This window comes from Notamacropus eugenii, chromosome 3 (assembly GCF_028372415.1).
Source record: "Notamacropus eugenii isolate mMacEug1 chromosome 3, mMacEug1.pri_v2, whole genome shotgun sequence".
Taxonomy (NCBI): Eukaryota; Metazoa; Chordata; class Mammalia; order Diprotodontia; family Macropodidae; genus Notamacropus; species Notamacropus eugenii.
The window spans coordinates 477,875,432-477,887,575 of NC_092874.1; the positions used below are offsets into that span (position 1 = coordinate 477,875,432).

At 52.3% G+C, this 12,144-nt stretch overlaps 1 protein-coding gene across 2 annotated transcripts; it reads left to right on the forward strand.

Annotated features, from left to right (window-relative positions):
• The first annotated feature begins 264 nt into the window (after positions 1–264).
• On the forward strand, positions 265–12,073 carry ACTR8 (actin related protein 8). Of its 2 annotated transcripts, XM_072599057.1 has the most exons (14): positions 751–818; positions 1,411–1,575; positions 1,812–1,982; positions 3,504–3,614; positions 4,813–4,917; positions 5,203–5,376; positions 5,774–5,867; positions 6,204–6,336; positions 6,954–7,107; positions 7,350–7,445; positions 8,247–8,387; positions 9,492–9,756; positions 10,222–10,385; positions 11,723–12,073. In XM_072599057.1, exons 3-14 carry the CDS (start codon positions 1,866–1,868, stop codon positions 11,864–11,866), a joined length of 1,698 nt encoding a protein of 565 aa, XP_072455158.1. In that variant the 5' UTR covers positions 751–818; positions 1,411–1,575; positions 1,812–1,865; the 3' UTR covers positions 11,867–12,073. The 2 variants fall into 2 exon arrangements, with proteins under 2 accessions (XP_072455157.1, XP_072455158.1); XM_072599056.1 differs by lacking the exon at positions 1,411–1,575 and having other exon boundaries at positions 265–818.
• The last annotated feature ends 71 nt before the right edge of the window (positions 12,074–12,144 follow it).

Sequence of the window (12,144 nt, forward strand, 5' to 3'; positions counted from 1 at the left end):
GGAGGTGCCAGACAGAGGGGGGCGGTGCCAGGCAGAGGAGGGCGGTGCCAGGCGGAGGGGGGCGGTGCCAGCCAGAGGAGGCGGTGCCAGGAGGAGGGGGGAGGTGCCAGACAGAGGGGGGCGGTGCCAGGCAGAGGAGGGCGGTGCCAGACAGAGGGGGGCGGTGCCAGGCAGAGGGGGGAGGTGCCACGCGGAGGGGGGAGGTGCCACGCGGAGGGGGGCGGTGCCAGCCAGAGGAGGCGGTGCCAGCCAGAGGAAGCGGTGCCAGGCGGAGTGGGGCTGTGCCAGGCAGAGGGCACTGACTGCCTACTGTGTGTCCGGCAACGGAGGAGACCCCCGACCCCCCCCTTACAAGTTAAAAGCAGAGTGGCCCTACGGATAGGCGGCTACACCTGAGACCTCACTGGTCTGGGGAATTCCCAAGTGAGAAAACTCCGCGAAATCTACGTAGGTTAGCGTGTTCTGCGCAGCCTCCAGTCCTCCACAATCCCACAAGGCTCATCGCCAAGCTGCCCTGGGGCGGCCATCTTGGCTCCTGGTAAGGGGGTGTCGCCGCAGGAACGCGACAGGCGTCTGCGCCTGCGCCGATCCTTGCGCCTGCGTCTGCGCCTGCGCCGTGAGGTCGCCCCGCGGCCGGCCACCCAGCTCCGGCACTGACTAAGGAACCGGCGGGTGCCGGGGCAGCGGCGGCGACCATGACCCAGGCGGAGAAGGGAGACCCGGAGAACGGGAAGGAAAAGGGCGGCGAGAAGGAGAAGGAGCAGCGCGGCGTGAAGCGGCCCATCGTGCCCGCGCTGGTGCCCGAGTCCCTGCAGGAGGTGAGGCTGCGCCCCGGAACCGAACCGTGGCACCGGACCCAGACCCGGAGCGCCCCTCCCTTCGAGCTGCCCAGGGGGAAACTGAGGCACGGCCCGGGGCTGGTCTGCTGCGCTGGAGCGGGCTTGTGGACTGACCGAGTGACCGCGGGGGCTGCTCCCGGACCAGGCACAGGAGGGGGGAGGGGTGCGCGAGGTTCTGACGCCCTACTGTGTGCTGGGGATACGGGGCAGAATTGGGAGGGGGCCCAAGCCAGTCATTTACATGCTAATTAGGCCTCATTATCCCGGGGGGGGGGGGGCATCTGGACTGCCCGCTTTCTCACACACACCTGGGACCCTCCCGTCCCATCTCCAGACCTTTGTCCGCTCCTTGGCTCCTTCCCTTCACTCGTCCGGCCTCCTGGCGCTGTCCGTGGTGCTGGCGAGGCCCCCTGCGGAGCTCTTCTGCCGCTCCCCGAGGGCAGGCCCCGGGTGGGTCCCTGCGCCCGGGAGATGAGGCCCTGCTGGGGCCGGGCCACCAGCCTGAGGCTTTGGGGGCTTCTGCTTGAGACTGTGAGGGGCTGCCCCTGATGAAGTGCCCACTGTGTGCCAGGAAAGGCTGCCCCCGCCCTCAAGGAGCTTCTGGTCTAACCGGGGAGAACTTGCACGTTGATACAGACTGAGCCAGCCAGGCAGGATCTGTGGGAGAAGAGGAGTGGGGGAGGGGGCCCTCCAGACTCCCCCAAGGGCATCGCCCTCTGCTGCCCTTCGGATCCTAGTAAGTGGGCTGATTGGCCCCAGTGCCCTTGTACTCCCCCCGCCCTCCTTTGGCTTGTACCGGGACATCAGCACCCGCTCAGTCCAGGTGAGCTCATGACCGCAGACACAAGCCAGGCTAGGTAGCTCCTGGGCAGGCCCTCCTCCCTGGTCACCTTGCCCACCTGGGCTCCAGCTTGGCAAACGGCACCTTTGTTTCCCCTGATCACTGACCACACTCCCTGTTTTGGATTGCAGCAAATACAAAGCAACTTCATCATTGTGATCCACCCAGGCTCCACCACGCTGAGAATGGGGCGCGCCACAGACACCCTTCCGGTCAGCGTCCCGCACGTCATCGCCCGGAGGCACAAGCAGCCAGGCCAGCCCGTGTACAAGGACAGCTGGCTGCTCAGGGAGGGGCTCAATGTAAGTGCAGCCTTGCATGTGTGGAGAAACATGCCTGCTTCACTTTCAAAATTTAATTTAGTGGATTTTTTTTTTCCATTAAGTATTTTTCTCTCCTCCCACCCCCCATTTAAAAAGAGAAAAGAAAAACAAAGCTCTTGTAAGAAATATGCTTAGTCAATAAAAACAAATTCCCCGCAGGCCATGCCCAAGCACAGGCCTCCTTTGGCACCTTGAGTCCATCAGGCCCATCAGCACCTTGGGGGTGGCCCTGCCTTGTTGGAGGTGATGCTGCTCCGCTGGTCTTGCCCTTTCACTGCTGAATCAGTTCCTACAAGTCCTAGGCCTTCCTTTCTGCAGTCTGTCATCTGTGGTTTTAATGACTGGACTATTTGTTAAAAGTGATTTTATGTTGAGCCCAAGATCTTCCGATAGGTCTCCTATCCCTCCAGTGTTGCAGCTGTCAGCCCATCCGGTGGGTCTCTGGTCTGTGTTCTCCTGCAGATTCTTCAGAGAAGGGCTGCCCACCATGCAGGGGCTGGAAAATTCCTAGACATTTACCCAGGGGTTGGCCATTCATTAGTCCTTGCGTTTGCTGTGTGACCGACCCTTCTGCTTTTCTAGTCGTCTCTCCCTCTATGATATCTTCCATTTTTACTGCTTCTACATAGTGTCTCATAGTGTGTTATAGCCACTCATGCCTCCCATGTGGCCTTCCTGCTGCACCTTGGGAGACTCCACCATTTTAATTCTTTAGATACTGTGTATTGTCTGTGACCCATAGCCACATTGCATTATCCAAATATTCTTCTTAAACAAGATGGCCATGATTTGAGGGAGAAGGTCAGGATCATTAAAAGCACTGTCGACCAAAATAACTGACCTTCTTAAAAATTAAGAGTTCATGCTAGATTTACTGACAGCTGATCTGTAACAGAAGCACAGCTGTGCCACGTAGTAATTGGCCATTCCTGTTGTTTGCAGCAGATGCTTAAAGAATTATTCACCAAAAGACAAAGCAAGGTTATGCTTACAGTCTCTTAACTTATTTTTTAAGGAGTCATTCTTTACTAAAAGAGACTTGGAGATCAGATCACAGCATAAGCATACATCACTTTCAGTTTCTTTTCCAAAACTCAGTCTCAGAATTCACCCATTTGTGGTATAGCCCAGCTATTCTAGGGGTATGGCCAGGGCTGGGGCTGCACACCTCTAACCCTGCTATGAGGAGGCTTGGGCCCAGGACTTCCCAGCCGCTGTAGGCTCTGCCAATTGGGCTGACCCTGGGGCCTGCCCGCATGTGGTGCATGAGCCCCTCCCCTCTCCCAGACAGGGGAGGAGGTGGGCAAGGTGAAGAGATCTGGCCTTAAAAACAAACAGCACAACGTGATTCCTATTTTATGATGATTAAAAAGTTAAAATTCACAGAATATTCTGGCCCTATTTTCTGCTTCTGAATTGGGTCTGTGTATGGGCAGTTATATGTTTAGAGAATGGTTTTCTATTTTTTCTTTACTCTTATTCATCCTTATTTCTGTCCAGAAGCCTGAAAGTACTGAACAGAGACAAAATGGCCTTAAAATGGTGGACCAGGCAATCTGGTCCAAAAAGATGTCAAACGGTGCAAGGAGGATCCCAGTGTCCCCAGACCAGGTGAGGCACTTGCTCCTTCCTGTGGCTTGTTTCCCTACACCTAGTGCCTGATACCTCCTTATGTGAATGAGTGAGTGATTGAATGAACAAATGAAAAAGGCATTGATTGGCGTTTCCCACATGCACTGGGGGATACAGGAAGTCAGGACCTGCTCCCAATGGGCTCCCACTCTAATCAGGGGAGGCAGCTCATGACAGGAAGGCCAGGGCAGGTGGGCTGAGGTCATGTAAGTAACTACAGTGAGAAGGTAGTGGGAGTCTAGGGCAGAGAAGGGGGTGGATGGTAAGGCCTGGAGGTTCCCACAAGGCTGTGACTGGGCAGGCTTTCATCACCTCAGAAAGGATGGAGGGCTTGAGTCCCATCTCTTGGGCACCCTGGGAGCAGCCAAGCAGTTTGGGCACAGGGAACAGGGAAGGGTCTAGGTGGGTAAGACCTCCCTCCCCAGTGGTGGGTGAGGATTGGTGCTGGGCCTGCCCTGAGCAGACTCCAGCAGTGTTCCTTTACTAGCTTCTAGTGTAGCTTCTCACTTCTTAGTAAATGATCTTTGGCTACCAAGATTGTTTGGATAGTGGGCAGTCTGAAGTCAGTGAACCTCTCCAGGCAGGATTGCACAAGTAGCCACATTTACTCATTCTATGTTATTGTGGAGGGCAAAAGGAATCACACCTGTGCTTGCTACCTACCTGTAACATTCCTGAACTGGCATCACTAGTATTTTAAAACCCTAGGACTTAAGAGATGCAAGGCACCTTTGAACTTCTTTTGACCCACCTTTGTTTCTGAGTTACAAGATAACCAGGCTGAGACATATTCCATCGGAAAGGCCGCTTTTACCATTGCCCTACTTTCAGGTTCTTGGACAAAGGTCTTACTGGGATCTTTGAAAGAATATGATGTAACCCTTACAGAAGCTGTTAGGAACAGTTATGTGCACCACATAAAGACATGGTCTCCTTTCAGCCGAGCAAGGCATTATTCTGAGATCACTGCTGAGTTACTGCTTAGATGAGAAAATCCTGGGAAGGGGAAATTACATTTGTGAACAGAGAAAATACTGTTTTTTCTGGACCCTTGGGGTCCTCCCCCTTGTCCAGGATCTTTGGTCAGGACCGCTGCTCTTCCTGGGCCGTGGGAGAGGAGAGAAAAGGATAGTCTGAATTTCATGTATAAATTGAAGGAATTTTCTGAAACTCTCAGGCTCGATCCTACAACAAGCAGATGCGGCCAGCAATTCTAGATCACTGCTCTGGAAATAAGTGGACAAACACATCTCATCACCCTGAGTATTTAGTAGGAGAAGAGGTAGGTGCTGTTCTCCTTGTAAAAAGTGGGGAATGGGGGCAGGGGGCACCATGGTCTGAGAGTGGCATGGAGGAAGAAGACCTTCCTCTTCTGTTTGCTGCATTCTTTGTCTCTTGACGTCTCTGATCCTACTTTTGGTCACTGAACATTCAGCCTGGCTATTGAAGTGGTCCAGGTTGTACTCTGGACATGGGACCACTCAGCAAATGTTAGGAAAAGCCTCTGGCCTTGCTCTTTTGGTGCAAACCAGCAGAACCTGAGACACACTTTGTTTTTTCTCCCCAGGCTTTGTATGTTAATCCATTGGACTGTTACAATGTTCACTGGCCTATCCGCAGAGGTCAGTTAAATGTTCACCCTGGACCTGGGGGCTCCCTTACCGCCATCCTGGCAGATCTGGAAGCAATATGGTCACATGTAATACAAAAATATTTGGAAATCCCCCTGAAAGACCTAAAGGTGAGTGGAGAGTCCCTCAGTATTCCGCCTGCCCTCACCTTTGTACTAAGCAGCTGGCATCTGGACAGGTGGAGCCAATCTCCCCCTTCCCCTCTGCCCTCCCCAGAGCTACCAGCTCTGGCCTTTTTGCTTCCTTAATCCCAAGGTACACTTTCTCTTCACCTATTTTGTGAGTTTCATATTCAAATTTTTATTATTCAAAGGAAGACATGCCAACTATTTTCCATCTAATACAAAAAGCCAGTAGGTAGCAGAGAAATAGGATATGTAAATTCCTGACTTGTAAACGTGGAACATCAAAGGAACATCCCTGACCCCATTCTGAGACAAGTTGGGTGAGAGACTTTCTGCCCTTTCTTTGGATGAGAGCAGAGTGTGAACTCTGTCTTATTTTTAGTATTACAGGTGCATCTTGTTAATTCCTGACATTTACAACAAACAACATGTGAAGGAAGTGGTGAATATGACCCTCATGAAAATGGGTTTCTCAGGTAAAAAACCATTTCAGTCAGTCAGTGAGCATTTTTTGTGGGCCTGCTATACCCTGAGTTTATGGGGCAATTTTTGTAAGTAAACAAAAAGAATTTAAGGAAGAATTTAGTGTGGGTCAAGCCCTGGGACTCAAGAGGAGAGGGAGGCAGCCCCTGTTCTCAAGGCCTCATACCCTGAGCCAGATGACATATGGAGGGGAGGCCTCAGCTACCCAGTAGATGGAAAGGCCTGGGGTTTTCTTGAGGGTTACAGTCAACTTCATTCACTGATCTACCTTGAACACTGAGCATTCAGGGCCTGCCCAGTCCAAGTCTGGCCGTGACTCTTCTTGGCAGGCATTGTGGTCCATCAGGAGTCTGTATGTGCCACTTTTGGGAGTGGCCTGGGCAGCGCATGCATTGTAGATGTTGGGGACCAGAAGACCAGCGTGTGCTGCGTGGAAGACGGAGTTTCCCACCGGAACACTCGGTAAGGGACTGGGAAGGTGGGCGTGTGGGCTTTTCCCCATAAGGTTGGTTTTCAGGGGTCTGTGGTTACATCAGATCAGGTCATCCTTCCACCAGTTCAGCTTTGAGCCTCAGAGGTGGTCTTTGTAAGGTGCTGAGCTTAGTGATGAACCTCTGGAACTTAACTTGGTTCTGAGTCCTGGCCCTAAAGGCCTTTTGGCTTGGTAGAACATGGCAGAACCTGCTCTCTGCTGGCCAGCTGCATTTGAGAATGCAGGGTCACCCGAGTGCCACCATGATGAGGCACCATGAGGAGGGGGAACTCAGCAATCACAGATTGGCTGTGCCACCAGGTCAGCTCTAAGAGGGCCGAAGCTGCCCCTGCTTAGGTCTGAGGTGGAAGGTGAGCCAATCCTTCCCCTTACCACCTTCAAGGGGTATTGACCCAAGGAATACTAAGTGAATTTTCATAAGAGCCTAAGCAAAGAAAGCTGCTGACAATAAGTCCCAGGGCTGGGCTGGGGAAAGGAACAACATCAGTTGTTTTCGTATCATCCACAATAACCTCCCTCTTCTCTCCTCCTCAGTGGGACTATCGGAGAATGTTCTGGAGAGTCTCTGTCTCGTTTTTGCTTTTAGGCTTTGTCTCGCCTATGGGGGATCTGACGTCTCTCGGTGTTTTTACTGGCTCATGCAGCGTGCTGGGTTCCCTTATAGAGACTGCCAGTTAGCAAACAAGATGGACTGCCTCCTCCTGCAGCACCTCAAGGAAACCTTTTGTCATCTGGACCAGGTAGGTACAAAGTCATGGTGACTCAGGACAGAGAACTCCCAAGACAGCCCTGGAGATCAGGTACCTCCCGATGGTTTGGAGCTTCCCAGGCTCATCCTCGGCCTCTCGTGGGCCCTGCCCAAGCACTATCAGCTTAATGACATGATGGGGGGCAGGGAGGGAAAGGCAGAAACCTGCCTTATTCTGGAACCTTCCATGCCGCTTTACAAATGTTATGATTCTCCACTTTCTTGAAAACTTAGGATATCTCTGGTCTCCAGGACCACGAGTTTCAGATTCGACACCCTGACTCTCCAGCTTTGCTTTACCAGTTTCGGCTTGGGGATGAGAAGCTGCAGGTAATGTTGCCAAAGGAGTGGTCTCTGACTCTGGGACTCAGAGCTCAGTCTGAGCACAGGCACAGAGCAAGGGCTGGGCTGTCCTAAAGCCTGTTCCAGGCTTTGCCTGGCTGTTCTTCACCATCCTTTGAACTCAGTCCTTCCCTACTTGTCTAGTGAGAGGAAAAGTAGTCATGGATCCTGGTTCTGGCCCTGAGGCACTTTTGCTCTCTGGGCCTCAGTTTCCTCATTTGTAAAGTGAGTCACTGAGCCCAGTGGTAGTCCGAGGAAGCCTTTTTCCAAAAAAATGTTTTTAAAAACATGAAATGAAATGCATAGGATTACAAGTGAAACTCACCATGTTGAAACACAGAAAAGTGTTAAGAAATAAAAGTTCACAGCCCCCTCCCCTGAGATCTGTCAGTGGAGTCCTGGTTAAGAACCTCTAGACCACATGGTCACTAAGGCCTCATAATGAATAACAGAAAACATATAGTGCTTACTATGTACTCTGTGCTCAGTATTTTGCAAATTTTATCTCACTGGATCCTCAAAAGCCCTGAGAGGCAGGTGCCATGATTATCCCCATTTTATAGATGGGGACGCTGAGACAGCTGGGTTTCAGTGACTTGCCTGGGGCCACAGAGCCTCCAGGCCTGGCTCAGGCTGCCCTCCTTAGCCCTCTATAGCTAGAGTCTCCCTTGCCTGGACACCCTGAGACATTGCTGTCTCTGTTTCTCAGCTTCATAACGACATGTTCAGTTGTGCTGTCTCATGGGGCAGCCCCAGCACACAGCTCTTCCTTCTCTCCTTCACACTCAGGCTCCGATGGCTCTGTTTTATCCTGCAACTTTTGGCATCATTGGCCAGAAAATGACAACGCTGCCTCAGAGATCACAGGGTGATCCCGAGGACCCTCACGATGAGCATTACCTGTTAGCCACACAGAGCAAGCAGGAACAGGTCAGTCCCCAGGGAAGAGAATGCACAGTGATTGCTGTGTCTGCTGGGCTTGGGGTACCTCCAGTGCAGAAAGACAGCATCTCCACACCTTTGTAGATATTCTTGGCAAATCTAGCTAGACATGGATGGGGGAAGGGGCTGGCCAGCAACAGTTAACCTGAAGATGGTCTGAAGTTTGAGGGGACCGCGAACAAAGAGTGTGCCTCTGCAGTGTGGTGGCATGGTAGCTATGGCGATGGCTGAGGTCTCAGGTGCCCATCCTCCCTTGGACAGACCACATCTGCAGCCTTGTTTACAGCCCTGGGCTGCGCGTTACTGGGCAAAGACCTCAGTAAGCTGGACACTATTCACAGGAGGGCAGGCAGGGCAGGGATGAACCTCCAGCTCATGCCAGGCAGGGTCAGCTGAAGGCAGTGGAGAAAGGAAGACTCAGAGACATGGTGGTCTGTCTGGTGGAGAAGGGGTAGACTGCCAGAGAGTCCAGAGTCAGCCCGATTCTCTTCTTAGCTCTGGGACTCAGGGCCTCTGCTCACTGAGATGGGAAGAAAGAAGGAAGGGAGGGAGGGATGGATAGGCTTAGCACTCCCTATGTGCCAGGTACAGGGCTGAGCACCTTAGGATATCTCATGGAATCCTCACAGCAGCCCCATGAAGCAGCTGCTGTTCATTTCCCCATTTCACTGAAGAAGAAACTGAGGTCAACAGATTAAGTGACTTGCCCAGAAGTATCTGAGGCTGGATTGGAACTCAGGTCTTCCTGACTCCAAGCCCTGTTGCCCCAGGCTGGGTGATGCTGGGTGAGTCACCTCAGGCCTTGTGCCCCAGGCATCTCTCTAGGAGTAACTCACAGTGGAGTCACGGGGGTGGACCAAAATCCCTTCCTGTGACTTGTGGGAGGAGCCCTGTCCCCACAGACCTCCTGCCCTGGGCTCCCAGAGTCCCCTTGGGAAATGCTTCCCCATGAGAGCTCGCCAGCCCACACTTGGTACTTGAACAATTGAGGCCAATGTCAGCCCTTGAAGCTTCTGGTGTCTCTGAGAGTATAAGGTAGTAGCCTGAAGGGCAATGGGCAATGCTCACCTGTCTCTCCTGGTCTCTTTTAAGTCTGCGAAAGCAACTGCTGACCGCAAGTCCATGGCCAAACCCGGTGGCTTCGATGGCGACCTGCGGGCTCAGTCTTCAGACATGCCAGAAAGGCTCCATGCACAGGAGGTAGAGCTGGGGCCGTCCCAAAGTGACTGCCTGATGGCGGGCAACGAGTCTGAGGAAGCACCCACCGCCCTCATGTCCAGGAAAACTGCTGTCTCCCAGTTTGAAGGGAAAGCCCTGGGCCTGGACAAGGCCATCCTGCACAGCATCGACTGCTGCGGTAAACAGGGCACATCAAGGGCGTTCCCCCTGGGCAGTCTCCTCATGGGGCAGACCTGGCCTCACTGATGAGGCCTTGACTATGGCCCATCAAGGCTCAAGTCTGTTGTCCACAGTGAATCAGATGACTTCTCCACTTGTTACATCTGAGTGGGTGTGAAGCCTTCCTTAGTTGTTTGGTTTGGTCTCCAGGTATCTGTGCATCATCTTTTGGGCCGTGATAATGATAGCTCATGTTGAGAGGGCTTTATGTATAGGATCCCTTTGATCCCTTAACAATCATGGAAGGGAGATGCTGCTCTGACCCTGTTTTACAAATGAGGAAACTGAGGCAGAGAAAGGGTGGGAGACTTGTCCAGGGTCACACAGCTAGGAAGTGTCTGGGGCTGGATTCGAGCTTAGATCTTCATGACTTCCAGCCCAGTGCCATCAGGCCTGAAGGAATGAGATATTACTATCTTCACAGCCTCAGATGATACCAAAAAAAAGATGTACAGCTCCATCCTGGTGGTGGGTGGCGGCCTGATGTTCCACAAAGCCCAGGAGTTCCTACAGCACCGGATCCTTAACAAAATGCCCCCTTCCTTCAGAAGAGTTGTTGAAAACGTAGAGGTCATAACAAGGCCAAAGGTAAGGTGGCCATCTAGCACCTTAGGGTGACTCCAGGGGCAGCAATGGTGGGTGTCAGGCTCCTCGAGGGCAGCCTCAGGTTCTTAGACTGGTGTCATTCCCAGAGAAGCCAAGGGGCTCACTCCTTAGTCAGTCAGTGGCCACTCGTCAGTCATGGTAAATGTCCTGTAGGCTCCTGTTGCTCTGAGGTGGCCCCAGTCCATTCCATCTATGTTGTCTCTCCCATGGGATGGCGAGCTCCTTTGGACTACCTGTGTATCCTCAGGGCCTAGCACTCAGACACGTTATCAGTGTCAGTAGATTGACTAACAGATGCTACTTAAGACTAGTTCCTGGGAGATGGGCCTCTGGTCTCAGATCTGATGTCCAGCCAGTTCTCAACAGCCGCAGCAGAGACAGAGGCTCTGAGCACATGATCATAAAGTGCTTTAGTAGGATTCATTCCCAGGCTATTTACAGATTCTCCCTGGATCCCCACAAACTAGCCTGGGAAGTACAGTGAGAGGAATGATCTTCTCATTGAGAAGACAGAGGGGATGAGTGACCCCAGGCTGTGGCTTCCTGAGGAGCTTCCCCCCAATCCTGCACACCACCCTCGGGTTCCTCTTCTGCAGAATGAGGGGACTGAATCAGTGGTGACTAGGAGGACTGTGAACCTAGGATGTCATCGGGTCCAGCCCCTCATTGTACAGATGGAGAAACTGAGGCCCAGCGTCATTCTGCCTTTTAGTTTTGAAAGTCACTTCTCCCTATTCCTTTGGGAAGGAGCCACCTATTGAAGTTAGGGTTGCCACAGGCCAGTTGTCTACCACATTGGCTCTGGTGAGCGTTTTCTTGACTGCAGGACCACCAATCCATCCCTGGAGGGCGGGCTCTCTGTGTCCTCAGTACTTAAATGAGGTATCCTTTGCACACTTTCCCTAGTGTTGGACAGAAGACACTTGTCAGAAACAGGATGGTCAGAATTATCAGCCTCTGAGAGAAAAGCATTCTGTGCTTGTCTGAATTGTGGGAGGACAGCCACACTGGTCCCTAGGCAGAGACCAGGCTGGGCCCAGCGTGTTGGCTTCTCGTTTGGTTTTCCTATGTCCTCACTACCCTGCTGTGGTACCTAGCAGGGTCTCAGGCATGCCTGTCAGGACAAAAACAGTTGTTCTCAAAATTAGGAACAAAGACTGCTGATGAAAAGGGTAAACGTTTTAATTTCCCAGGTCACTTCATCCCTTATGTGGACTGACCAGTCAAGCTCTGGTTCATGATTTTTAAATGTCAGCAGATCTGAGGCTCTTGCCTGAATGCTCAGTTGGTTTTGCAGCATGTTTCCTGTGTGCCCCCAGGACATGGATCCACGCCTGATTGCATGGAAGGGCGGAGCCGTGCTGGCCTGTCTGGACACCACACAGGAACTATGGGTCTACCAGCGAGAATGGCAGCGCTTTGGAGTCCGCATGCTGCGTGAGCGAGCTGCTTTTGTGTGGTGAGCCCTGGGTGCAAAGTCTGGGAGAGCATTGCAGATGACAGCAAGCCACATGGTGTGGAAGACTTGAATCTCATTTATTTTTCTAATTTATTGTTCCTTGTAGTGGGTTTTATTGGGAGATACATGAAATCCAGCTTTTTGTTGGTATAGAACTTCAAATTGTACATATGATCAAGCACTTTGGAATAAACTTTTGGCACTGCTCAAATCTCTCTCCACATTCTTTGCTGCACTTTAGTCATGGAAATCTAGAGCTGGTTACATCAATCCTTCACGTAA